The sequence below is a fragment of the Dromiciops gliroides genome, chromosome 2 (assembly GCF_019393635.1).
Source record: "Dromiciops gliroides isolate mDroGli1 chromosome 2, mDroGli1.pri, whole genome shotgun sequence".
In the NCBI taxonomy this organism is placed as follows: Eukaryota; Metazoa; Chordata; class Mammalia; order Microbiotheria; family Microbiotheriidae; genus Dromiciops; species Dromiciops gliroides.
Genome location: NC_057862.1, coordinates 122,861,809 through 122,888,403, shown reverse-complemented (window position 1 = coordinate 122,888,403; position 26,595 = coordinate 122,861,809). Strand labels below are relative to the sequence as shown.

General features: G+C 42.9%; 1 protein-coding gene across 2 annotated transcripts; it reads right to left on the bottom strand.

The window, feature by feature from the left end:
* Positions 1 to 517: 517 nt before the first annotated feature.
* MFGE8 (milk fat globule EGF and factor V/VIII domain containing) lies at positions 518 to 25,976 on the bottom strand. 2 transcript variants are annotated; one of them, XM_043985587.1, is made up of 10 exons: positions 25,756 to 25,976; positions 22,761 to 22,886; positions 22,090 to 22,233; positions 18,361 to 18,471; positions 17,399 to 17,580; positions 11,528 to 11,683; positions 10,554 to 10,698; positions 3,681 to 3,865; positions 2,380 to 2,535; positions 518 to 1,812 (listed from the first exon to the last, which is right to left on the bottom strand). In XM_043985587.1, the coding sequence occupies exons 1-10, from the start codon at positions 25,826 to 25,828 to the stop codon at positions 1,669 to 1,671; spliced, it is 1,422 nt and encodes a 473-aa protein (XP_043841522.1). In that variant the 5' UTR covers positions 25,829 to 25,976; the 3' UTR covers positions 518 to 1,668. The 2 variants fall into 2 exon arrangements, with proteins under 2 accessions (XP_043841522.1, XP_043841524.1); XM_043985589.1 differs by lacking the exon at positions 18,361 to 18,471.
* Between the last annotated feature and the right edge of the window lie 619 nt (positions 25,977 to 26,595).

Sequence of the window (26,595 nt, the reverse complement as noted above, 5' to 3'; positions counted from 1 at the left end):
ACTATAGCGGTAGCATTATGGTACCTCCTCCTGGAAGGCCTTCCTGATTGCTCCACCCCCACCCCACTGAGTACTTTCTCCTTCCTCAAATCAAACTTATCTCTCTCCATATGGTAGTGCCCCCAGTAAAATATAAGCTGATGAAATCAAGGACCACTTCTGGGTTATGTCTTTAGTGCCCACAGTGCCTGGCACATAATAAGCACTTAATAAATGCTTTTTGGATTGGATCAGATCACTCCCATCCTAAGCAGGTGAAGGTTGGGGGTTGGCGTTAGAGCAGGGAAAGATAGCTCAGACAAGACTCAGCTGTGGAGGACAAGAGTTAAACACATGGGAAACAAAAACAAAAATGGCAGAAACCAGTAGGATGTGGGCAAGTGACTGGTTTCTGGGAGTGTGAAGGAGGTGATTCTTCCCTCCCTCGCTCCCTCCTAGAGAACACAGCCGACTGGGGAGACCCAAAGAAACACTTCTGATTACGCACTTCCAATGAGACACGGCACCAGGAAATGGATGAGTTGGTAAGTATAAATATATTTGAGAAATTTCCCACCCTGTGTTACAATCACAAGGAGAAGGAGAAGGCATCAGAGCCCCTGCATCCATCTGACCCCTCTTGGTCAGCTCTTTGAGGGTAATAGACTAATACTTTGGCCCCAAGTGATCTTTCTCAGACCCTTTTCCTGAGCCCCATAGCAGTGTCTCCACTCCCATCTCCAACTCCTTCTGGAGAGCTTTTTTAAAAATATCCCCTTCTTCTGGTTATCAAAAGAGAAGACTGAAACTGGAGAGTCTATAGGAGGGGTGGAGGCAATTGTCAGTCAGCCTTTTAGAAGATGCCTTCCCCCTCCTGTCACTCCTGCCTCAGAATGTATGGCTGACAGGTAGGGGGAGGATCCCAGCCAGGGGTTATCACACAGAAAGTTACTGCAGATCCTTTTTCTCTAGACATCTGGAGGAAGGGATGTCAGGGAAGGGAGTGAAAACTTAAGATAAGAGTGGGTCTTTCTACCACCAGCTCTCCATGCATTTCTGGCTCTAAAAACAAGCCTTAGAGGGGAAGGAGAAAGGTAGATGGGTGAAGAAAAACAGGTCGGTCTCTCTCTCTCTCTCTCTCACACATACACACACACACACACACACACACACACACACACATATTCTCCACTGCAATTCATAACACGCAGACCCTATTTATACATACTATCCATTCCCATACATACAGACATAGATTTCTTTCATACCAATCATACCCCTCTATGCAGAACTCGAGATTTCTGAAAATGATCAGAACTAAATAAATCTGGAATAACTCCCAATGTAGGGGTTACGGACCCAGGTCCCCAGTGTGCAACAGCTGTGGGGGGGCCACAGCAGCGTGAGCGTGAGGGTGAGGGTCACCCTAGGCAAAGCCTGTCCCCTACAGAAAAAACAGGGGGCCCTGAAGCCCCTCCCACCCACCCCACCCCAAGTTTCAACTACAATCAGGCGGTGAACCTCCACTGTTCATCCTATCCCCAGGTGCTGAGGCATGGGACATGCAGGTGGAGGCAAGTGAGGCACAGAGACTGGAGGCAGGGTTAGGGGAAGGAAGAAGGCAAGGCTGGCCTTGGACTTCACACCCACTTCAGCCCCTCTCCAGTCTCTCCCACGATTGGAGGGGCTCTACTCCTCACAGCCCAGCAGCTCCACCCTCAAGGTGATACGCCCATGCCAGGCAACAGGCAGGATCCGGACAAACCGGGAGTAGAAAGGGATCTCAAATATGTTCTTCTGGTGGGAGTTGTTGTCTGAATTTCCTAAAAAGATCTGTAGAAGGAAAAAAGGAAGTGATGAATGGCCTGGACATTCCTTCTCCTTCTCCCTAAGGTCAGCAGCCTGCATTCATCCCACAAAAGTCCCCACCCCACCCCTGAGACACACACACACACACACACACACACACACACACACACACACACTCCTCCCTTCAGATAGGAGCAAGTTTTCAAACCCCAGGGAATAATCACTGTTCTGGGTCACGCACCACTGTACCCTCCCACCACAACCACCACCTCCCACAAACCAAGTAGCTTAAGTCTAGTCACTCTGTCCATTCCTCTTCATCTCCTCTAGCTTTTCTACATCACTGGGAAGGACCTACAAAAAGTACTGGGGAGGGGCAGCTAGGTGTCGCAGTGGATAGAGCACCAGCCCTGGAGTCAGGAGGACCTGAGTTCAAATCCAGCCTCAGACACTTGACACTTACTAGCTGTGTGATCCTGGGCAAGTCACTTAACCCCAATTGCCTCACAAAAAAAAAAAAAAGAAAAAGTACTGGGGAGCAGAGGATTCCTGACCCTCTTCCTCCTATTCCACAAGCCCTAGAAGACACACCTTGCTAGTGTTCGTTCTTTTGTCCTTGTATATGGTCCAAGATTTGTTATCGTTACTATAGGCCACTTTGTATGCTGACACATACTGGATATGACCAAAGTCCCGGGCCCCCTGAGTGATGATGCCTGTCACCCGCTTTGGGGTGCCCAAGTCAATCTGTAGAAAAAAATTGAACATATATTTCCATTAGTACAAGTGGAAAAACACTGGATTTAGGAGCTGGGGTCCTGGGTTCAAATCCTGATCTGCCACTTACCACCTATGTGACCTTGAACAAATTACTTCACTGCTCTGTTAAACCAGTAGAACAGACTAAATGATTTAAGGGTTCAGAGGTTTTGTGAGCTCTAGATCCTAGGGTCCTGGCATCAAGTGGCTACTCATAGGAAGCCCTGTATAAGAGAGCCATTACAAAGAGTCCCCCTATGTGGTCAGGTACAGCAGCTACCTGGATTGTCCTCATAGATCCATCTCTCCCACTTCCCTCGTTTGAGGGAATCTAAGGGGGAACTTGGTTAAAGGGGAGCTACATGGGGCCCAGAAAAACCTTCAAACCTGCCCTACTCTTCCTCTTCTATCCTATCTCAACTGAGCCATAGAAACAATAGGACCTGATCAACCATGAAAGTAATCAATAAATCAATCAATCAACAAAGATTTATTAGGCACCTACTATATTCCAGGCACTATGCCAGGGATACAAAAAGAGGCAAAAGATAGTCCCTGTCCTCAAGGAACTTACAAACTAATTGGGGAGACAACTGGCTGCAATCGGGAAGCAGGGCTCTCTCTCTCTCTCTTTCAGGAATTTCCTTTCTTCCTGGAGATATTAGAAGGTATAGGACTGGAGTCCTTCCTGGGGGAGCAAGGGAGGAAAGGAAAGGAAAAGCAAGGAAAGGCAAAAGGAAGGGGATGGGAAAGGGCAACCCAAAAGTTGTTGTGTTGGGTGTGTTTTTTCTGAAATGCCCCCCTCCTCCCCACTCTGAAGTCAGGAGCAATTACTGGAGTAAAGTCAACAGAGCCAGTGGGAAGCTGATTTCTTGGGGGAAATAGGGGAGATTTTAAATTATCTCCAGAGAGGTACAATGTGGGGACTCAGAAAGTCAAAGGACAGGAGCAGCTAGATGGTACAGTGGATAGAGCACCAGTCCTGGAGTCCGGAGGACCTGAGTTCTAATCCAGCCTCAGACACTTACTAGCTATATGACCCTGGGCAAGTCACTTAACTCCAAATGCCTCCCATGCCCCACTCCCCACCCCCCCACCTCCCCCAAAAAAGTCAAGGAAAGATTAGGATGTACCTGCAGCCACTCAGTGTCTTCCTTGCTCTCAGCTGTCCAGGCATTGAATTTGCCTTGTTTGTCCAATCGAGCATAATAAGGATGCCAACTGAAAGCATCCATGCCAAAAGTCTTGAAGGTGCTAGAAGCTGTGATCTTACTGTCAGGAATAATCTCAGACTTCATACCCAGAGGCTCAGAACAACCTGCAAAGTTGAATGTACCATGTAACCCAACAGCAGACACAGAGAGAGCCAAGGGGGGATGGTAAAAGCAGAAGGAAGAAAAATAACAACCTCACTCTAGGGAAGGGAGGGGCAATGAACAGCTGAGAATAACAGTAGCTCTGATCATACTGCCCTCAGTTTCTCAACCAAACCTAGTGGTTTCCCATTCACCCAAACCCTCCATGTGGTTTCTTCCCAACCTTCCCTACCTCTACCACTGTACACAAACAGCTCTCTGCAAAATCCCCAGTGATTCCCTAACCACTGAGGCCAGTGGCCTTTTCTCAGTTCTTATCCTCTTTGTCCTCTGCAGCATCTGCCAGTACTGATCACCACCATCTTGAAACTCTTTTCCCATGGCTTCTGTGACCTGGTACTACATTGGAAACCAGGTTTTCTTTCTACCTCTCTGGCTGCTCTCTCCTCTTCACTAATTCCTCTTTGTTTCTCCACTGGCTAAGTGTGGGCACACTACCCCCCCTCCCCCGCCAAAGGGAAGACCCTCAGCCCTTTTATCTTCCCTTTACACACTATCTTTTTTTAAAGATTTGTACCATCATTCCCTGAGAATCACTCTCAAATCTGTATCGCCAGCTCTGACCTCTCAAAACTCTAGGGCCACATCCTCAAGTGTTTGTCAGGCATTTCCAAAATTGAAGCTCGACATCTTTCCCAAAGTCTCTTTCCAAGCCTGTTACCTAAGTGGACTACCTCAAAATCACCCTTTCCTCACAAACTGCCCTCACTCCCACATCCCACATAGTCACCAAATTCTGATATTTCCTTCCTGATCTCTCTTTCAATTCATCACATCTGCTCTCTTTCTTCTGTTTCCTCTTTAGAGCAGACCCTCACACCAAACAAATGCAATAGCCCCTAACTGGTCTCCCTTCCTCTAGTCCAGTAGTTTTCAAGGTGTGGTCTTGGGACCCCTGGTGGTCACCCCCTTTGGGGGTCTACAGAGCTAAAGCTATTTTCATAATAATACTAAAATATTTCAATTTCTAATATGGTAACAACTGATAGATGTAACCCACATAACCAAAAGCAATTTGGGGAGGGGGAACCTCAATAATCTTCAAGAATATAAAGGGATTCTGAGACGAATAGGTTTAGGAGCTGTTGCTCCAGTCCATCCTGTCTACCATTTATTCATCCTACAAACATTTGTTAAGTGCCTACTATGCTCCAGGCACAATCACCAGAATGTCCTTCCTAAAATATCAATGTGATCATATTACCCTCCTGCTTAAAGAAAAAATTCAATAATAACTCCCTGTTGCCTAGAGAATAAAGCCCAGACTCAGAATTAAAGAATCCCAGAATCAGAAGGGATCTGTACTTGACCAAAAATAGGACATTCTCAGCAAGAGACCATTCAGATTCCTCTTGAAGATCCCCAGTAATGGGTCACTCCTGATCTGGGGGGTAGTCTGTTCCACTTTAGTATAACTCCACCCTCATTCTACCTTTCTGCAACTTCTGTCTACTCCCCCTAGTTCAGCTCTTCAGCCCTTCCGCTCCTCAAAGACTGCTGCATCATGTTTCACTAAGTCTTCCCTAAGCCAAACCATATCCCTCATTTCTTTGAGCAAGCTGTGCCTGGCATAGTCTCTCATCCTGTCTGCCATCTTCTCGATGAGCTCCACTTTGTCTATTTTTTTCCTCCACCGTAAGGTCTTAATAAATGCTTGTTAATAGATTCAACCATGGCTCCTAGAATGAAAACCTGCATTCCAGATGGGGTCTGACCAGATGCAATTATAATTATAACAGAACTATCCCATTTCTCATTCTGGACACCAAACCTCTCAATACACTTATTAGCTTTGGGGTAGCTGTTCCTTGGACGAAGGTCCAGATACTCTATATTAGGCCCTATGTATCTCCCCAACTTTAACTTCCCCCCCATTCTCCCTTACATGAACTCCAGATTCCAAACTAGCCTTTGTGTCATTGCCTAACTGTTACTTGTTTTTGCTAATTTTATATATATGTGTGTGTGTGTGTGTATGTATCCCTTTTATCTAGGCCTGTTCCAATCCTACCCATGCTTTGGGATGCAGGCTGAAAGCCATAGTGTAGGAAGTTCCCTTACCTGAGTTCCTGTAGCTCCATGTACCTCTTACGTAATGTTTACCCCATATTGTCTCTTATTAACATCACTTGTACCTGACATCTCCCCTATTAGACTATAAAACTCTCAAGGAGAGGAATTTTATGTTTTCCTTTTTGAATCCCCAAAGACTAAAATACCTACTGCCCCTTCAGTAAATGTTAGATAAATGAAGGGGTAAGTAAGTAATTATGCACTAGCCTACCAAAGCAAGAGATTATTATCAAACCTAGAGCAGTACAACACTTACAACTGAAAGATGCAATTTTATATAAATGTCGTAAGAGATAATGTATTTAAAAGCCCTTTTGGATTATAAATGAAAAGTGGTGGCATTATTATATAAAGTAGACTGGAGATGGGAGGTTCAGGGTCCAGTCTTGGCTAGGCCAATCTATGTGTGACATTGACTGGGTCACTCCAGTTCTCTGGGACCTTGGTTTCCTTACCTATAAAAAAGTGTTAGACCTCTAAGATTTCTTCCTGCTCTGATACTATAGTCAAGTAAAAAAAAACTTGATTACTGGCATATGGAACGTCCATTCAAGGGGTTATCTGCAGCTAATGTTTAAACCTAGTTCTCTGTCGGACAGTCAATAAACATTTATAAAGCATCTACTATGTACTAGACACTGTGCTAGGTTCTGGGGATACAAAGAAAAGCCAAAGACTCCCTGCTCTCAAGGAGTTTACAGTCTAATGGGGGAAACAACAGGCAAAACGCTATGTACAAACAAGCTATAAACAGGATAAATCTGACTACCTTACTTTTATGGAGCAGCTAGGTGGCACAATGGTTAGAGTGGGGCCCTGCAGTCAAGAGGACCTGAGTTCAAATCCAGCCTCAGACATTTACTACCTGTATGAACCTGGGCAAGTCATTTAACCCCATTTGCTTCCGTTCCTCATCTGTAAAATGAGCTGGAGAAGGAAATGATAAACCACTCCAGTATCTTTGTCATGAAAACCCCAAATGGGGTCATGAAGAGTCAAACATGACTAATTCACCAAACAACAACAAACCTTGTTTTCATCTTTGGACCTGCTTCCCCTATCAACAGTTGCTATGCACTATGTAGAGGAATAAACAATGAATTTAGAGTCAAACAAACCAGGATTAAATATGGACTCTACCACTTATTAGTGCCATGGCCTTGGTAAGCTAATTCACTTCTGTGGGTCTCAATTTATTTGTCTGTAAAACAATGGAGCTAGACTAGCTGACCTCCAGAGATCATGGCTTTTTAGAACTGAAAGGCCTTAGAGGTCTTTTGAGATTCTAAATCATTTTTTCCATCACTGCAAATCCATGGGGCAGGTGGTATATTACTATCTCTTTGATCCAGTAACACTTGGTTCCTGGATGTTCCACGAACAAGACACTCCATCTCTCATCTCCCAGAATTTTCTCTGGCTGTTGCCCATTCCTGCAATGTTCTCTTTCCTCTACTCTGAATACTGAGCTCCTTGGCTTTTTTAAGTCTCAAAATCCCTCCTCCTACAAGAAGCCTTCCCTAACCCCTCCTAATTCCAGTACTTTCCCTCTTTTAATTATTTTCCACTTATCCCATATGTAGTTTTCTTTGTATATATGCTTGTATGTTGTCTACACCATTAGATTGTAAGCTCCTTGAGAGCAGGGACTGTCTTTTGCCTCCTTTTGTATCCACAGTGCTTAGCACAGTGCCGAGCACATAGCAGGCACTTAATGATGTTCACTGAACTGAAATGAATTATCCTCATTGAAAAATTAAAGAAACCAAGGCTCATAGAAGTTAAATCAAATAATTAGAAATCACTAGACACTGGATTCAAACCCAGAAATAAGTAATAGAGAACTAAAAAGGGAAAGAAGGATAGAGAGTGGGAGAGATAGTCAAGAATATACATCACAGAACAGGAAGCACGGGAAGAAGCAGAGGAATATGAGAGCAATTATGACTTCATAGTGTGGGAAGAAGCCTGGCATTATTCAAAGGCTTCCCAACAGATCAGGGAACATGCTGCAGTTCTACTTGTGGCCATGAGGTGTCAGTGTGGTCACTGAGGGAGAGAAATGATTTATTCATGCATGGGGGCTAACTCATTATCACTTCCACAGCAGTGCTCACCACCGAGGCACCACCTCACAAGCCATCATTCTTTCCAGTTAGTATTGCCCTCTTCCAAGCCAGCACTTAGGGAGGGTCAATAAATAAGCATCCTCAATATTTATTCCATTCTAACACCTGTCCCCTCCAGGTTTGGGAGGATATGACCTTCTGAAGGGTTCAGGACTTTCTCTGAGGATAAAAAAGGGACAGAAGCTAACCTCATCTCTAGAAAGAAGACACATTTGGAATCAGAGATCCCAGCTCTGGCAACCTCAAGCAAATCACTTAACTCCTCCTCAGTCCCTCATCTACAGCACCAATGGGGTTGGACAAAATGATCCTGAAAGTTTTCCTTCAATCCTTTTACTTCTTTTCACTCTGAGGTTTCCATGCTATCTCTTGGATTATTTAAAAGTCAGATCATAGCAGAAAGAACCCTGGACTAGTCTCCCTGCTCTGCCATGGACTCACTAGTTGATGTCAGGTAAGTCACTTAAACTCTCTGCATATCAATTTTCTTCATTTGTTAAAATGATTGGGTTGGACTGGACCAGGGTTTTACTGTGCGGTCTGTGGACCCTGGATCCTGGACCCTTTCAGAGGGGCCTCAAGATCAAAACTATTTTCATAATAATACCAAAATATTATTTTCCTATAAAATATTCCTCCCTTTTTCAATTATGTATCTGTATAAAGCCAAATTTTCTCCATATACCTCAACCAAAACAATATATTGCAACAGGTTGAATGTAGACGCAAATATGAGGATCCACCTGTCTTCTATTAAGCCACACATTAAAGATATTTATAAAAATATGTAAAAAATGCCACTCTTCTATTTTTTATGTTTTGGAAAACATTATTTTCATAAAAATATGTTTTACTAACATATGATGGATTTATTATTGTCATTTTCATGAATTAATGATAAGTATTTTTAAATTTTATGAGATTGCACATGTATAACCTATATCAAATTGTTAGCCACCTCAGGAAGAGGGAGGGAAGGGAAGGAGAAAGAGAATATGGAATTCAAAATTTTTTTTAAATGAATGTTAAACATTTTTTTACATGTAATTGGAAAAATTAAAATTTTATCAGTTTTAACTTCCAATATGGTAAATATCAAAAGATATAAGCTCTTTGAGGTTAAACGTTGTAAAAGGGTCCTGGGACCAAAAAGATTGAAGACCACTCGACTAGATGACCTGTAAAGTCCTTTCCACTTCTAAGATTCTGTGACCCCCCCTCCAGAATATTTATTTGCTCCACTATAAATGCATTGAAACAAAATGAATTGCACACCTCACACCCTTAAAGATCTACGTAGACCCACCTTTCCAAAAAAGAGGTAGAAGGGTAAGGATATAGCAACCACATCATGTCCCACACTGTTTTAAGCAGATGACTCCCTTAAGAAGATGGAATCATAGAGAACCAGATATGAAAAAAAAAAACCAGAAGACAAAGGTATATTTAATTGTTGCATCTTCACTAGTCCTCAGAGGAGGCATTCCAGATTTCCACTTGCAAGTTATCCCTCTGTTTGTTTCCATGAGAGGAAAAAAATGAACTAAAGCAATTCAGGATTCCTGGCCTCATCTCCTAGAATGTCAACTCCTTGGATAAAGTCACAACCCTGACCTTTAGGGCAAGGGTCTCTAGGCCTTACTATGACACTTCAGGTATAATGTTGTTCATTTGTCTCAGTTGCGTCCTACTCTTTCTGACCCCATTTGAGGAAACTGAGGCAAATAGGGTTAAGTGACTTACCCAGGATCACACAGCTACTAAGTGTCTGAGGCAAGATTTAAACTCAGGAAGATAAGCTTTCCTGACTCCAGGCCCAGCACTCTATCCACTATGGCGCCACCTAGCTGCCCACAAGTATAATAATAACAATAACATTTATATAGCACTTTGAGATTTGCAGTGTGCTTTACAAATCTTATCTCATTTAATCTTCCTATCAACCTTCGGAGATAGGTGTTATTATCATCCCCGTTTTTACAGATAAGGAAACTGAGGCCAACTTGCCAAGAGTCACACAGGTAGTAAGTATTTGAGGTCAAATTTGACTGACTCTGGATCCAGTGCTCGGTCCACTGTGTCACCAGCTGCCTATTCTATTGTAGTCCTAAGAGTCAGCCCATGCCTGTCCTCCAAATTCTTTGCCTGACCTAGACTAATTCCATTCAGAAATCAATATATCAGTAGATCACCCCTCTCACAGAATTTCTTCCAATGATGCAAATAGCAACCCTCCATGCTTTCTTTTCCAGTGCATTTCTTGCTCACATCTTTCTATAAACCCTCCACAGAGGATCTACCCAGTAGACAAGAGGCCTTCTTCTAATTCTTTTAGCACTACCTAGCTAGGGAAAAAAGGGAAGGAATCTAACAACATATTTTACTTTCCCAATTCCCACTCCCCACGTCCCCACCCCCAATGACTCACCTTCCACTTCACAACCAAAAAGCTCAAACCGGAGGGTACAGGCTCTACGGCAGACAACAGGCACAATACGCACAAACTGGGTCACCAGAGGTGGATCAAAAACGTTGGTCTTCACACCATTGTTGTCTATGTTCCCCACAAAGACCTGGCATGATGAGGGAAAAATGAATTAGGCAAAAAAGTGTGGGATGGTTCCTAAGAGAGAAACTTCATGGAGTGATTTGTTTGTGAATTACACCTAAGGTCCAGACCCCACAACTATTCATTCTCATGCTCCTTGTACTTTTCTGGAACTTCCAGGAGTTTCTCCATCTGTAGAGACACTTTCACACACAACATAAACACACACACACACATACACACACACACACACACGCACGCACACGCACACACATGCATGCACATATCCTTCAGTCATTCCAATCATTGTCACCTTAGATGCTCTTTCCCACCTTACAACCAGAGCTCAGATACACATTTTAGAGCTGCCCATGGATATTTCTGAGCCTTCCCAAATGCTGCTAAGTAATTATGTCTATGTGCCAGGCATTGTTCTAGGTGCTGAGGATATAATTACAAAAATAAAACAGTTCTTGTCCTTAAGAAGCTTATATTCTATTGGAAGGAAATAACACGTACATAGAAAATTAAATACAAAATATTTTCAAAGTAGTTTCTGAGGGAATAGAACAGGGCCCATCTTTAAAGATGTACCATAGGAACATTTGAACCAATGCTCCCACTACTGACTGGCACCTTAGATACCTATTTACCTTGTACCCTCCTTATAGCCTCCTCCTCTTTCAGGAGTTGCTTACAACTCATCAGTGTGGTCCCCCAAACCATCACCTTCCTACTGATAGTCTTGTGTGCTGCTCCCACAGTTAATGATCACCACCCCTCAATCTGACATGTCCTTCTTCCTTCCATGACAGTATCCCCATCTCTCCTTCCAGGACCAGTCTGTCTCTTACCTGGTCCCTGAGTTGGGTTGGCTCCTTGACGAACTCAAAGATGTACCCATCATTGCTATATGCCACTTTGAAGGTCCGCAGATATTCAGAACTGCCCGTCCGGCTGGCACCCTGTGTCTTAATGCCTGTTATTCTCATCTCCCGCAAAAGGTTCACCTGAGAACAGAGCAGAGAATCCTGAGTTTCAGGGGAGTTTTTAATGAAGGTCCTTCTTGCCCATGACCCTATTTCCTGGCATGTCATCTCATGCTATCTATCCCCTGCCGCGACAGGAAGTCAACTAAGCTAGGCAATAATACTACCAAGCTCTTCAATTGGCAAATACACACAAATCAGGTTGAGTACCCCAGCAGAGCCAGACCCATCAGACATTGCTCTTCTAGTTCTACTTTCCCTACTCTCCACCCAATCCCACCTCACAGAAACCTCAGTTTGCAAGATTTTATCAGGTTCTCCATGTAAAGTCTCCTCTCTGAAGCCTGGTCTCTATAGACCACAGGTCTCTGGACATTTGTCCCAAAATGCCTTGCAGGATCAACCCCAAGCTTCCTCCTGTTTACTTCTACAGACCTCTTGGACACTCACATTCTTCATTGAATTCAGTACATAGCTTGATGTCTACACCCCATTCCTCTCTTTTCTTCTCTTAGACTTTAACATGCACATTGCTGATCATTCAAACACTAGAACTCGTAGTTCCTTGAACTCCTGGGATCCATCTCTGTTCTACCTCAGACATTCACAAGGGTGGCTTGAAACTGGTGCAAATTTGAGATTATGAACTCTGAAATCCCCACCCCCCACCCCAAACACAGTCTCCTCTCCTTCCAATCCCATTAATTCCCAATAAACACTTTTTTACTCTCACCTTAACCACTGGATCCTTGACTCATCCCTTAATCTCCCCCTAACTCTGGCTTCACATGCCTCCATATTCAGCCTTATTCCAGTGGCCTATCATTTTAATGAATCACTAACCACTTCCCTGGCATGCCTCACCACCACCACCCCCCTCCCACCCCCAAACTGTCACTCTCAAACTCAACCCTGGATAACCTCCATTGTGTAAATTCCCTGCTCCTACTTCCAGAATACTGAATTGTTACTAGGTGAACGGTCATGATAGTGAACTGGTTTTACCCATGACAGATTTATGGTATAACCTCAGTGGGGCCCTCCCTATGGGACTCTAATTGCCTCCCTAACTCAAACTCCACAGCAATTTTTCTAACTCTCTCCTTCTATCCTCGACCCCAAACTGTATTCCATGTGCTGATAACTCAGCCTTCTATTTCAATGAGGACATTGAGTTGTCCTCTCGGATCTTCCCAGCATCATTACCCATTCTCTCTTCTTTCTCTTCTGTCTACTATGCCCTTCATCTTATCCCATCATGCCTCTCCAGGACCCTTGCTCTAGTAATTGTCCCTTTTCTCACACATATTTTCAATTATTTCTGAATCTCCACTGGCTCTTAGTCATTTGCCTACAAACATTTTCAGGCATCCCCACACCTGAAATCATCTTCCCTTAACCCTCCATCTTATCCACATACAATCCTATCTTTCCTTCCCTTTGCTGCTAAACTTAAAAAAAAAAAAACCTCTACATAGAAAGCTTCAAACTTTCTCATCACCTACTCTCTCCTTTATTCCCTGCAATCTAGTTTCAGCTCCAAGAGCTACACCCTCCCAGTCCTTCCTATACTTCTCCAATGACTTCCTCTCTTGATAGCCCCTGTTCCTGACCCTTGAAAGTAGGAAGTGCTCCAAGATACAGTCCTTAGCCCTCTTGTATCTCTTGGCAGTCTCATTCATTCTTACAGCCTTAGCTGTGTCTGAAGCCGGATTTGAACTCAGGTACTCCTGAATCCAGGGCTGGTGCTTTATCTACTTCGCCACCTAGCCGCCCCCCCCCCCATTCATCTTTTAAAACCCAATTCTGATGTCATATCCTCCACAAAACCTTGCTGGATTGTCCAAGCCTGTGAGGATCCTTTCTCATCTCTAGCCACCAATATCATGTAGGGGTACTTTTGTATTAGTTGTTTTCTAATTATAGATAGATATAGCTTTCAAAAGCGCAACCAGACTTGATGAAGGCAGACGATGCACCTTCTAAACTTTATTTCTCCCAACACCTAGCACAGTTCTCTACACAAACTGGGCAATCAATTTGTCAGATTTTATTTGTTGAAGTGAATCATCAAATTACATTAGAATCCACAGTTCTGACTGATTGTGCTAATTCATCAAGCCTATTTTGGCCTCACTTCCCTCCTTTACTGTCAGCTCAGTCAATCATATATTCTCCTCCACACTTGAATTTCCCACCATTTCTGCTCTGCTAACCCTAAACACTAAGCAAATCCTAAAATCTACATCTTTTATCTTACTCCTAAACAATGACAAGAAATTATGAAAATATTTGCTATCTAGACTCAACCAGGAAATAAATGATGTACCACAATCCTTTTAGGAATCTTTTAGTGACTCACGTGATTCAACCTGGTGTTCCAAATCCTCATCTTTGTCTTCCAGCCCCCAAATCCACCATTATTACCCTTTATTCTAAGCAGATGGCATTGCCTGCTACTTTATTGAGACTATTAAGACCATAATCTCCTAAGCTATAACAGATCTGACCATGTCACCTCCCAATCTAAAAGCCTTCTGTGAGTCCCTGTTGCCTTTAGGATAAAACACAAACATAGCTTTTAGGTTCCTCCCAGTTTGGCTTCCACTTACCTTTCCAAGATTATTTCATTTGACACCCTTACCCTCATGCTATGTTCCAGCCATACTGAATTACTAGCTGTTTCCCCAAAGTTAACATGTAATCTTTCATCTCTGTGCATTTTGCACATGCTGTTCCTGAAGCCTAGAAAATATCCCATCAGCATCTTTTCCTCTCAGAATCCTTCTCTTCCTCAGCCATCTCTATCATGAAGATTCCACTGTTTTCCCAAATTAGTGCTCTCCTTCTTCAAAATATCTTATATTTACTCATCTGTAAAACAGTTACTTCCCCCATAGCAGGTGAGCTACTTGGAAGAAGACATGATTTCATTTTTGTCTTTGTATCACTAGAATATAGAATAATGCCTTGAACGCAGTAGATGCTTAATGTTTGTTGAATCAAATAGAACACTAACTCTAACACTTTTCTATATCTTACACAACCTATTATCCTTCCCTCTAATCTCAGGAGGAGGTAGCTCTCCTTTTGTATTCTATTTTCTTTATTGTATTGTATTTATTTTATTTTTAATTTATGGAATAAACTAGGCATTTCTATAACATGGTATAATAAAAATATTATTATACGTGAAACTTCAAATCTACTATGTACAACTTGCTATTCCTTTTAAATATATAATAAAGTTATCATGTAAATTTCTTTTTTTCCTACCCCCAACCTAGAAATAACTACTATTAGATACAAATATGAATATATATGTAATATATATATGTATGTGTATATATATATAAAATCATTCTACATATACTTCTATCAGTTCTTTCTCTGAATGTTGATAGTGTCTTCCTTCATAGGTCCTTTTTAGTTCATCTGTGTATTTATAATAGTTAAAATGATTTATTCTTGGTCCTATCTCTGTAACTTCAACAATCTGATTTTATCAATTGCCTCTATTTCAGGTATTTTAAAAATCTCCATCTCCAATGACTTCTTCTCACATACTCTGTACACATATTTAGCCTAAATAAAACAAAAGAAAACATTCTTTTCCTTGGCCCTGCTGCCCTCTTAAGCCATACTCCTATGTTCCTCCTCCCTTTCACTATGAACTTCAAGAAAAACTAGTTTACATTAGTAGCCTCTACTTCTTCATGATCCACCCATTCCTTAGTCCCTTCTGATTTGGCACCATCCTATCACTGTACAGAAAGTACTCCAAGTCACTTTCTTATCACCAGAGTCAATGGTCTTTAAGTTTTTATTCCTCCTTTACCTCATTGTAGCACTTCACATTATTTTCAACCCCTCCTTGATATGCCTTCCTTTCTTGGATTCCATGATACTGTACTGTCACAGTTGAATTCCTACATCTTTAATTCCCTTCTTGTCTCCTCAAACATGAATGTCTCCCAAAGTTTTGTCTTTGATCTTCTTTTTAATACTCCACTGGATAATCTAATCCACTCTTTTGAGTTCAGTTACCACTTCTTGTAACAATTGGAATGACACCACCTGCTGGGGAGTTACTGTAGGAAAGCTCCACCATGAGGAGAAGGCATCTGAGGGCAAGCCATGCGGTCAGGTCCTTGGCATTAGGAAGTGATGTTTGCTCATGGGTACTGTCAATCAAGGCTACCAGCCAATTAGCTTGGAGATGTACGTGCATGTGGATGGGATATGGCGAGTTTCACGGGAGGCTTGTGGGATGAAGGAGGTGTGGCTCACGCTCTTTTGTCTGGACTCTGGTGGAGAGTGGAGCTAAAATGCACTCTCCCTTTGATAGATAGATGAATCTAGGCCTTTTTCACTCTCTCCACCAAATTCTTATTCTCCTTAATAAATGCTTAAAAGTCCAAACTCTTGCTAAAGATTCTAATTTATTGGCAACCACTCATTATATTTTAGATAGTATAGCTAGAATTTTAGCCCCTTACATTTTGTAAAAATGAATATCTCCAGGCCTGATCTCTCACCAGGCCTCTAGCATCACATTAGCAGTTGTTGAATTTGCTGTCGATGTAAAGAAGTCCTTTAGGATATATGGAGACAGCGAATTTAGCAGAATCAAAATTGGGCTAATCATCTTTTTCTCCTCTTCACTCCACCTTGAAAACTTGTTGCTCTCCTTAACATCTCCATTTCTGTTGATCCCACTATCATCGTCCCAGGACTCAAGTTCAAAAACAATGGACTCCACATCTTCCACATCCAATCAATTGCCAAATCTCATTGATCCTATTTCTACAGCTTCTCTAACATCTGTTCCTTCCATTTGTTCTCACCACTACTGCTTTAATGGAGACTCTAACCCCCTCTTCCTTGGACTAGTCTTTCCAACTCCATTCTAACCCTTGTCTAATCCATATTACTTGTTAATTTTCCCTAACATCATTCTTCTACACACAGAAAAATGTTCAGTGGCTCCCTATTGCTTGTCTTCCACAATCTAGCTCCAACCTACATTTTCTGCCTTATTTCACATTACCCCTCCTCATATATTCTACACTCTAGTCAAATTGGAGTATTTGCCATCCCCATTGTTGTCTAGCATTCTCTCATATTAAAACATTTGCTCTCAACGTTCTAGACCTGGAAGGGACTCTCCTATCCTGCTAAAACTCCTTCCTTTTTTTCTAGGCCAAACTGTAAAGTCCTCTCTGATTCCACCATATGTTCCCCTGACCTCTTCTTCCTCCATTTCTAAAAGCACATTTTGGATCCCTCTTTTACCTACATTCTACCTACCATCAAAGTTCTTTGTAAATACAACTTGTTCCAGCTCTTCCTCCTTCCCCAAATTAGATTACAAGATCCTTGAAAGCTTGGGGGTAGATCCTATTTCATCCATTTATCACCAGCTTTAAGCCCAGTTCCTCATATATATTAGAAGCTTAATAAATGTTTCTTGAATTCATTATGCAGGCACATACTCTAACTTGTAGAAAGTAGGTAACTTCTAGATTAGATTCCCAATGCAAGAAATGTCTATTAATAGTCCCCTAAATGTACAGGGAGAAGGACTGACAAAAAAAAAAAAAAAAAAACTTCTGACCTCCTCTTTTATCATGTTGACTCATGAACACCACCTCCAAACTCTTTTCCCTCAACCCTGGCATTGGGCCCCCATGCCCAGCTAATGACTTCCCAGGAGTCCCTGGTATTCTCCAGCACCTGTATCCAGGGGTTCTTGTCATAGTTGCTAGCAGTCCAGGCATTGACAATCCCTTTAGCATTGAGCCGGGCCAACTCTGGACCCCAACGCTGCATGCCCAGAAAGCTGTAATATACAGATGAGGCTGAAATCTGGAAATCAGCAATAGCACCTCCCTCCATGCCCAGTGGCATGTTGCAACCTGGGGTGACAGAAAACAAACAGCCAATCAGGGGTCAGCACTAAGGAGTTGAATGAGACAACATACTACATTTTCCCTGCCCTGTTCTCTTTTTTTTTCTTTCTTTTTTTTGTGAGGCAATTGGGGTTAAGTGACTTGCCTAGGGTCACACAGCTAGTAAGTGTTAAGTGTCTGGGGCTGGATTTGAACTCAGGTCCTCCTGAATCCAGGGCCGGTGCTCTATCCACTGCACCACCTAGCTGCCCCATCCCTGCCCTATTCTCAGAGAATATATGTTATATGAAGAAACGATACATATACACACACATATAAAACACCATAAAACATAAAATAGTGCAATTTAATTTATAAGGAGGAACAATACTCCAAATAAATGACATAACCAATCAGGGTTGGGTGAAACTAATTAGATGTGGCCTCCTTGAGACCTTGAGCAGGTAGTATAAATCTGAGGTAAAAGACAGACTGGTCAGGAGAGCTGAGGAGAAAGCATTCCAACAAGGAAGCATAATATTAGGAATATAATGGGCAGGGCGTTGTGAAGGCCAAAAAGAGGAAAAAATATTGAGAAAAAGAAGGAAGATACTTCTAATTTTAACTCAGTTTATTCACCATTACCCAGCCCCCCCACACTTCTATTCTAGCTGAATTCTGACTCCTTTCTAGCCCCAGGCTTACATATACCCACCTAATTCTTCCTTCAGGATAAAGAAGTGTTTAAGGCTATAGAATAGGAAGAATAACTGGGACAAAAGAGATCAATGCCAGTCAAGCACTTACGGGACTGGCAAGATTTTCCTATGAACAGGGAAGGACATTTGCAGGTGTAGCCTTCTTCCTGGTCAAAGCAGGTGCCACCGTTCTTGCAAGGTTGTGTGTTGCACGCATTCACTGCTCAGGAATAGAGGGGTTGGGGGAAGAGAACAGAATTGACTCAGCTCTACTTCCTATCAGAGTGGGATCTCCCTCCACTGATTTGTTGTTCGGTCATTTCAGGTGTGTCTGATTCTCTGTGACATTATTTGGGGTTTTCTTGGCAAAGACACTGGAGTGGTTTGCTATTTCCTTCTCCAGCTCATTTTACAGATGAGGAAACTGAGACAAACAGGGTTAAGTGATTTACCGAGGGTCACACCACTAGTAAGTGTCTAAGGCCAGACTTGAACTCGGGAAGATGGGTCTTCCTAACTCCAGGCCTGGCACTCTATCCACTGCACCACCAAGCTGCCCCCTCCACTGATTAAATACACTTTTGGAGTCCAACCTTGGACTCTGTGGTTGTCCCACATTATAAGAACCCAACAAAACCTGGTTGGTACTGGGAGCTCGGGGGCGGGGGGTGGGGAGGAAGGATTTAGATGTCCATGAACATTTAACATTAAATATTTTAAAACGAATTTACTTTTGTCATTTTTCATTAAAAGGGGCAGTGACAACAGTTTTGTTCTTTCTCTCAAACCTCTAGAATATTCCATGCTAGGCCTAACCTAGATTAGAACAAATCAACCCAACACTGGGAAGGATATCAATGAAATATTCTCTGTCCTATACCCCCAAAGTTGGAATGGATTCCAACCTAACATGGGAACTTTGATTCCCAAAATAAACCTCCAGGCACACTATATCCTAGATCTACAGTTTCTCAGAACTGCTTCATCACTAATAAATGGGAATAAGAGCTATGAGGTAGAATATCTCCTGGAATTAAAAATATGTATATGTTTGAGGGAAAAATTTTAAATAAAAATATATATATGTTTAAAAGATAATATCTCAAATCTATACCTCATTGTACTCTAAATAGTTGTCTAATTAGAGCCTGGGTGCTTGTGGTTCATAAGATTATAGATTTTTTTAGATGCTATCATTTTATTTTATTTTTTAAAGTATTTTATTATTTAAGATTATATATTTAAAACCAGAAGGGACTCATAAGAGGCTATTTAGTCCAACTCCCTTATTTTATTTATTTATTTATTCATTAATTCATTCGTTTATTTATTCATTTATTTATTTACTTTTTTATTTATTATTACTTTTTATTTTTTTATTATTTTTTTTATTTATTATTACTTTATTATTTATTTACTTATCTATCTATCTATCTGTTTATTTTTGCAGTGCAGTGAGGGTTAAGTGACTTGCCCAGGATCACACAGCTAGTAAGTGTCAAGTCTCTGAGGCTGGATTTGAACTCAGGTCCTCCTGAATCCAGGGCCGGTGCTTTATCCACTGCGCCATTTAGCTGCCCCTCAACTCCCTTATTTTCCAGATGAGGAACTAGAGCTCAGAGGGGATAAAGGACTTTCCCAATGTCACAGAAGTCTTAAACATCAGAATTAAGATTTAAACACATAGCCCCTAATGCCAAATCTAGGATTTTTTCCCATGGTGCCATTTTTGCCTTCCTAGTTGTCGAGAAAAACTGTCTAGAGTTTTCATGGAAGGCCTCAGAGGAACATATGTTTTCATGCTTTAGTCTACCCCTAAAAAAAACGCACAATAGAAAAAGGTGAGAGGATAAGGAGGACCCCTGAGGAGCCTCCTCTGGGAGTCTACAAGTCACTGCCTGTGCAGCCAGATCTCTCTTCTCCATCTCTGAGTGTTCCCTCCAAAACCACTTCCTCTGAGAAGTCCCCAAAGAGACCCAGGGAATGAATAGGGACTTTGATGAATAAGGATGCACTGCCAGGTACTCCCAGCAGAGGTTATACTCTGCTGTCATATCTTCCTCAGGGGAAGAGTCAGTGGTAATCAGAAATCAATCTTCTACCTTATCTACAAATTGATATCCTGAATAATCACAGGATTTAGGAATGATGGGACCTTGGAGGTCATTTAATCTAAGTTGCTTAGCTTACAGTTGAGGGCCAGAGGTTAAGTCACTAGATAAATGTCTATCAGAGGCAAGATTTGAACCCAGGTCTCCAAATCCAGGGCCCCTTCTTGGCTTCAGTAAATAGCTTTTGGTAAAAAAAAAAAAATATATATATATATAATATATATATATACATATATGTGTATATATATATATACATATATATACACATATATGTATATTAGGTGAAATGTTCTTCTTATGTAAGAGCTTCCAGGACTATTGGATCCAGTATCAAGTCAGACTGGAAAAGCCTCAGCTCCTGATCAATGCTCCACAACCTGCCTTCCCCACCATAGGAAAAAAAGGAGTTTTTCAGATTGCTTTCTCTGTGTAGTCATCCTGTTGAAGAATGTTTCTTCCTTTAGAGATGCTGAGAAGATAACTGGTCCATAGAAGGCTAGAAGCATCTCTCTAACCCCCATAAAGAAAGAAATCCAAGGTATATTCCAGGCTCTATGTTACTTTTAGGATTAGTGTCAAATAGTCAGCTCTGAAGTAAGGGAGAAAGAATCCCTGGGCTAAGATTGCAAGATTTTTTTTTTTTGCAAGATTTTAAAGTGGGGATATTTTACTAGGGTGGGACAAAAGGCAGGCTATGGGGATAACTGTTCTCATCAGCAGGGTCTGACCATAGTCAAAAACAGGACTACTTTATATCCCAGTACTATCAAAGATGGGAAAAGGTATATAAATATGGGATGAATCCATAGAGAGAGAATATCTGAAAAATTTAACTGCAGCCTGCTCGCCCCAATCTTCTCTCTTTATCACATTCCCATGACAAAGATGTCACAGCTTTATGCTCTGGGCCCCAAGCCTGGAGTTTTTATTTATGGTCTCCTTGGACCCAGAAAGGTTTAGCACTTGTTTTCATTCCTGCCTCCGGTGGAAAAGTCCAAGAGAATTAACCCTAATCCTGATGTTTTGGCCTTGGGCTTCATCTCTTTCTAGAAGAGACCTATACAAAGCTTCCAATGACCTCATGTGTCTCCACGGCAACTCACCTGAGTACAGGAATTGGCCTGCTGCCTAGAGACAGCAAACAAGCCTATGGAAGAATTACCTCGAAGAGAAAAGATTTAATTGAATGGGAAACCTGGTTAAAGAAACTCAACCACTAAGCCACCCCAAGTATGGGTGAACTAACCAGGTCCAGGGAAAGCCTTTACAATATCTGAACAGTGTCATTGTGACTGTTTTCCCTTTTCTTCTCTTCATCCTGGCTTCCCTGGAGTTTTTCAAGACTCAGCCCAAATTCTACCCTACTCTACCCCCCAATACTAGCACCTTTTCTCTAAGATTGCCTCTAATTTAACCTGTCTACATGTTGTCTCTCCAATTAGACTGGGAATTACTCGAGGGCAAAGCTTGCTTTTGCCTTTCTTTGTATCCTTAGTGCTTAGCATAATGCTTGGCATGTAGTAAGCACTTCATAAAAACTCACCAACATGACCCCTCTCTCTCCTACTACCAGCCTCTGGTTAAATCTAACCAAGCCCCTACCATCTCCCTGGAAGACTCACCCAGAATCCACCCTGTGCAGGATCAGCATTATCACCATTATCCAAAATATAGGGATACTCTTTGTTCCTTCCCACTCCCCTATCAGCAACCCTGATGGTACTCACTGGGACTGCTTGCTTTCTGGCAATGAGGGCCCTCATATCCTTCAGCACAGTCACAGACATACTGGGCAAAGACATCTCCTCGACGGGATTCAGTCACCACTCGGCAGTGGCCATTGTTTTGGCAAGGGTTAGGGCTGCAGGGCCCTACAAGAGAAACCAGGAGAGACCCAATGATTAGGTGGGATCTAGGGATGGTTAGAGGACTGAAGAAATAATAAAAATAAAAGCACACTTTTCCTAAGATCCTACACCACCACCTCAAGTATCACAACACTTGGCAGCCCACTGGGAAATAGGCCTGGTTGGGAGCTAGATGAATGGTGACATGGCTCAAGGGAAAATATTTGACCATTCAATGAAGCAGCTACAGCAAGCAGAGGTTACAAATGCAATTTCTTCTCTTCCCCCAAATAATTTTCACCACTCTGATAATGAGCCTAGCCCAAAATCAATCAATCAATCAATATTCATTAAGTACCTACTATGTGCAGGCACCATGCTAAACGCTAAGGATACAAAAAGAGGCAAAAGACAGCCTGTGCCCTCAAGGAGCTTACAATCTAATGGTAGTATGACGATGTCATCTGAGGGAGTTGTCCTGCCCTCCAGAATCCTCGAAACCTAGGGCTAAATTCAGGGAAATCTTAGGCAATCAACCCCTGCCAGGATACCTTGTTCAGTCTCATTGCAGTTCTGCCCAGTGAATCCATCAGGACAGAGGCAGTAGAAAGTGGAGCTCTCGCTTCCATTCAGGCAGGTACCTCCGTTCAGACAGAGGCTAGGATCACAGTCCTCACCTGGAATGAAAATTGGCCATTAGAGACAACTTCATGAGCAGCTATTTCCTGTATACTGGGATTCCCAATAGACCAGACTATTATTGCCTGTGTCCCCCTTTGCTCTACACCTACTAGTTAATAGCTCAAGGTGTCTACCAGGTAAAGAATTACCTGATGATTGCTTTTTAACATGTCAGGGACTCATAAAGTATTGCTTTGAGGCCACTCACATGAATTTACCTAGGGGAGCTGGACAAATTTCAGGTTGGAAGTCGATTCCAAACAATGACTTAGCAATGTGAAACCTCAATTTGCTAAATGGCTTGGACTAGGCTCTTCCCCGCTCTAGATCTGAGTTCGCTTAGCTATAAAAGGAACAATTTGGACTAGATGATTTTTAAGGATCCTTCTAGCTCTAACATTCTACAATTTTACAAGCCCAGCTTCCAAATACACTCCATCCAAGGCTGGTGGGATCTTCCATATTTTCAAGGATCCCAGAAAGAGAGCCTGTCCCTGGAGCAAAGAGGAATAGAGGAATAGAACTTTGCCAGCTCCAGTTTACAGGGCATTGAGACTAAGTCAACTCTTAACAAGCTATTAGTCATTGTTCTTTAAATAGCAGGTTAATCCCATTTCCTGACCCTCCAGAGGGCTGAGACTATGTAGCAGATGGGCTAGACTATAAAGAGACTAGTAGGGAAAACCTTACAGTATATATCCAGGCCGTCTAGGCCAACCCAATACCAAGTGCTCCTCAAATACCTTAGCCGCAGGGCAGAGGCATTTACTAGGAAGGTAATGAAAGTGAAAGAGAAAGATTTCTGATACACCTGAACCATATAGCTGAGAAGGAAATAAAGAATGCATTTGATCTGGCCTCTTCCGTCTAGGCAGATGAACTAAAGGTTCTTGCATTTTTTTTTCTTTCTTTCTTTTTTCTTTTTTTTTTTTCCAGAGGGCAATGAGGGTTAAGTGACTTGCCCAGGGTCACACAGCTAGCAAGTGTCAAGTGTCTAAGGCCGTATTTGAACTCAGGTCCTCCTGAATCCAGGGTCCGTGCTTTATCCACTGCGCTACCTAGCTGCCCCCTTGCCTTTTCTAACAAAGAGGAAGAGAGATATTCTACTGCAGGGTCTCTTTCTCCTGACCTATGAAACTATGAGAAAGAATCACTTCTTGGTCAGGATTTTTCATCTCTCCTCTTCTGAGTGGCAGTGAAACCTCACCAACTAGCTGTATGACCTTGGGCAAGTCAATTCATGTCTATACACCTTGTTTATAATATGAGAAAATTGGATTACATGATCTGTAAGGTTCCTTTACAGATCTTAAATCCATTAATATATTTGAAATATTTAGCTCAAGGTCACAGAGGCTCCCGACTTCCTGGTTTATTTTTTCAGGTCACATATTCATCCTAAATTAGAGGATGGGTGCTAGAACCAAGAGCCCCTATGTTCAGATGTTTCGTTCACTGGGGGACTACCAGAGAAGAACCAGAATTTCAGTCTAGTACCTCCTCCCTTCCCCTCACCCAAAGCCTTCCTAGGAAATTGTTCACAAGTATTGGAACAGCCAGTGCTTCCCTTCTGTCGCTATTCTTTATGCCCTGGGGACCTGACCACAGCGTGAGACCTTTCCATAACTTAGACAAGTCTGGCCTGAAGCCAGACTCAGCTCCCTCCTATCTCACTGGGAAGCAGCTAGGCATATTAGCTAGAGTCTTGGAGTCAGGAAGTCCAGAGTTTGATTCCTGCCTTGGCCATTTCCTAGCTGTGTGGCAGGCCTACTGGCTCAGTCACAATTTCTCAGATTCAGTTCCCTCCTCTGTAAAATGGGAGTGATAATAGTACTCTCCTCACAGGGTTGTCAACAGGATCAAATGAGAAAATGTATGTAAAACACGCTGCAAATTTTAGAGCCCTTATTATCATTAGCTAGCTCTCCTATCACCATTTCACTCAGAAAGAATGGATGGGCTGATGATTGGAACTCCTGCCTCCCTTTTCCCTTTCCTCCTGCAAATCTCCAATTCCTCACCTCCCCGTGCACACCTTTCCCAAACACAAGGGTTGATCCCTACCAACCATTTGAGTACAACCATATATGGCTGAAGCATTGTAACTTCAAGGCAGAGGGGCAGGAACCTGGTAATGGAGCAGCACAAAAAAGATGAGAAAAAGGTGCCTCACTCACACCTTCTAAAAGTCTACTCGGCAGGGCTGGGACCAGTTCCTTACCCTTTCTGCCATGGAGGCTGATGAGGCTCTGAAAAGAGAGAAGAGCTACGCAAGGTGACCCAGGAAGCAAATCAGAATAGGAGCTTCCTGAGCCAGCCTCCCATCCAGGAGCTCACTTTTTTTCCTAGAGTCCCAGTTAGGGATCCCCTCCCCCCCACCACCACCATGGGCTTCACCCCTTGCTCTGCCAAGTCCCTGGATCATGCCCTGCTTGACTGCGCCCACATCACAACAGACCCGTCTCTGTCCTGAGTTCTGGATGGGGGAGATGGAAAATCTTGGGATAGAGCTGAAATATATACAGTCTGAGTCACTCTTCTCTTGAGAAATATAGATTGGGAAGGATCCTACAGGACACATCACTTAGAAAAATCAGACTAGGAAAGAAAAGCCAGGGCCACCGAACCGCATAAATCCGCCATCCTCTCTGGACAAGATAAGATGGTGAAGGAGGGGAGGTAGGGGAAGCGTCCTGGCTAGAAGGCAGCTGGGATAAGAGAAGATCAACAGCCAAGTGCCCCACCTTCATCTCACCCCCCTCTCTCCAAGTAGCGACTGTTTTCCTTGAGAGTCTCCAAACTCTCTTGAAGTTCAGAACATTTCAGAATACAGAGGGAAGGTTAGAAGAGAGCAATGCAACTCACCAGAGGCAGCCACGACCACAGACAGGGAGAACAAGAGTCTCCAAAGTGTCTGGAGGAGGCTGGGGCCCTTCATGCTATCAGCCAGGAGCTGAGAGGGCACTCTTGCCTGGGCTTGTGCGTTGGCCCCGCTGGGCTGACTCTGCAAGCTCTTGAAGCCTGTTTGTGTTTTGACTTCTCCGGGGACGGGAGCCACAGAATGAGTCAGTTAGCTACTCCCTCCCCTACTGAACGCTAAGCCTGAATATTATAGGGCCCCCGGTCCCGCCTCCTCCCGGGATGGACCAATGGCGGGAGGGAGCTGTTAGGATGGGCTCAGCCAGCTGGAGGGGCTGAACTGACTGCTGCTGTGGGGGCAGGGTGGGGGCACGCCCCACTTGTGTGGATCCTGCTGAGCTCAGCTGCAGAGTTCAGGGAGCAGCAAGGGTCGTGAGGAATGAGGAGCACTTAGTCTGGGAAGCTCAGTCTGCCAGAAGGAAAGTTGTTCTCCAAGTACAGAAATGCAGCCGGACACCCCTGCTTGGGACCAGGATCATCTGCTATTCCAGTCATGGACTCCCACCCCGTCTCTGCTGATGCCCAGTTCTGGGCATGAATCAAAACAAAGGTTCTTACTAGGAGGGTCCTGAAGAGAATACAGATTGTGAGAAGGATGTGTGAACCTTCGAAAGAGGGGGTCCTTGATTCACTGCCAATGAGAGTGGCCCATGAGGAGTTTCCCCGAATTCGATTTAAGAGTTCTCACCCATTTTCTACTATGCCTTAGCTATTATTTATCTAACTATAAATGTACCTCTCTATACATGTAGATTTATTGAGTGCTTCCTATGTGCAAAGCACTTT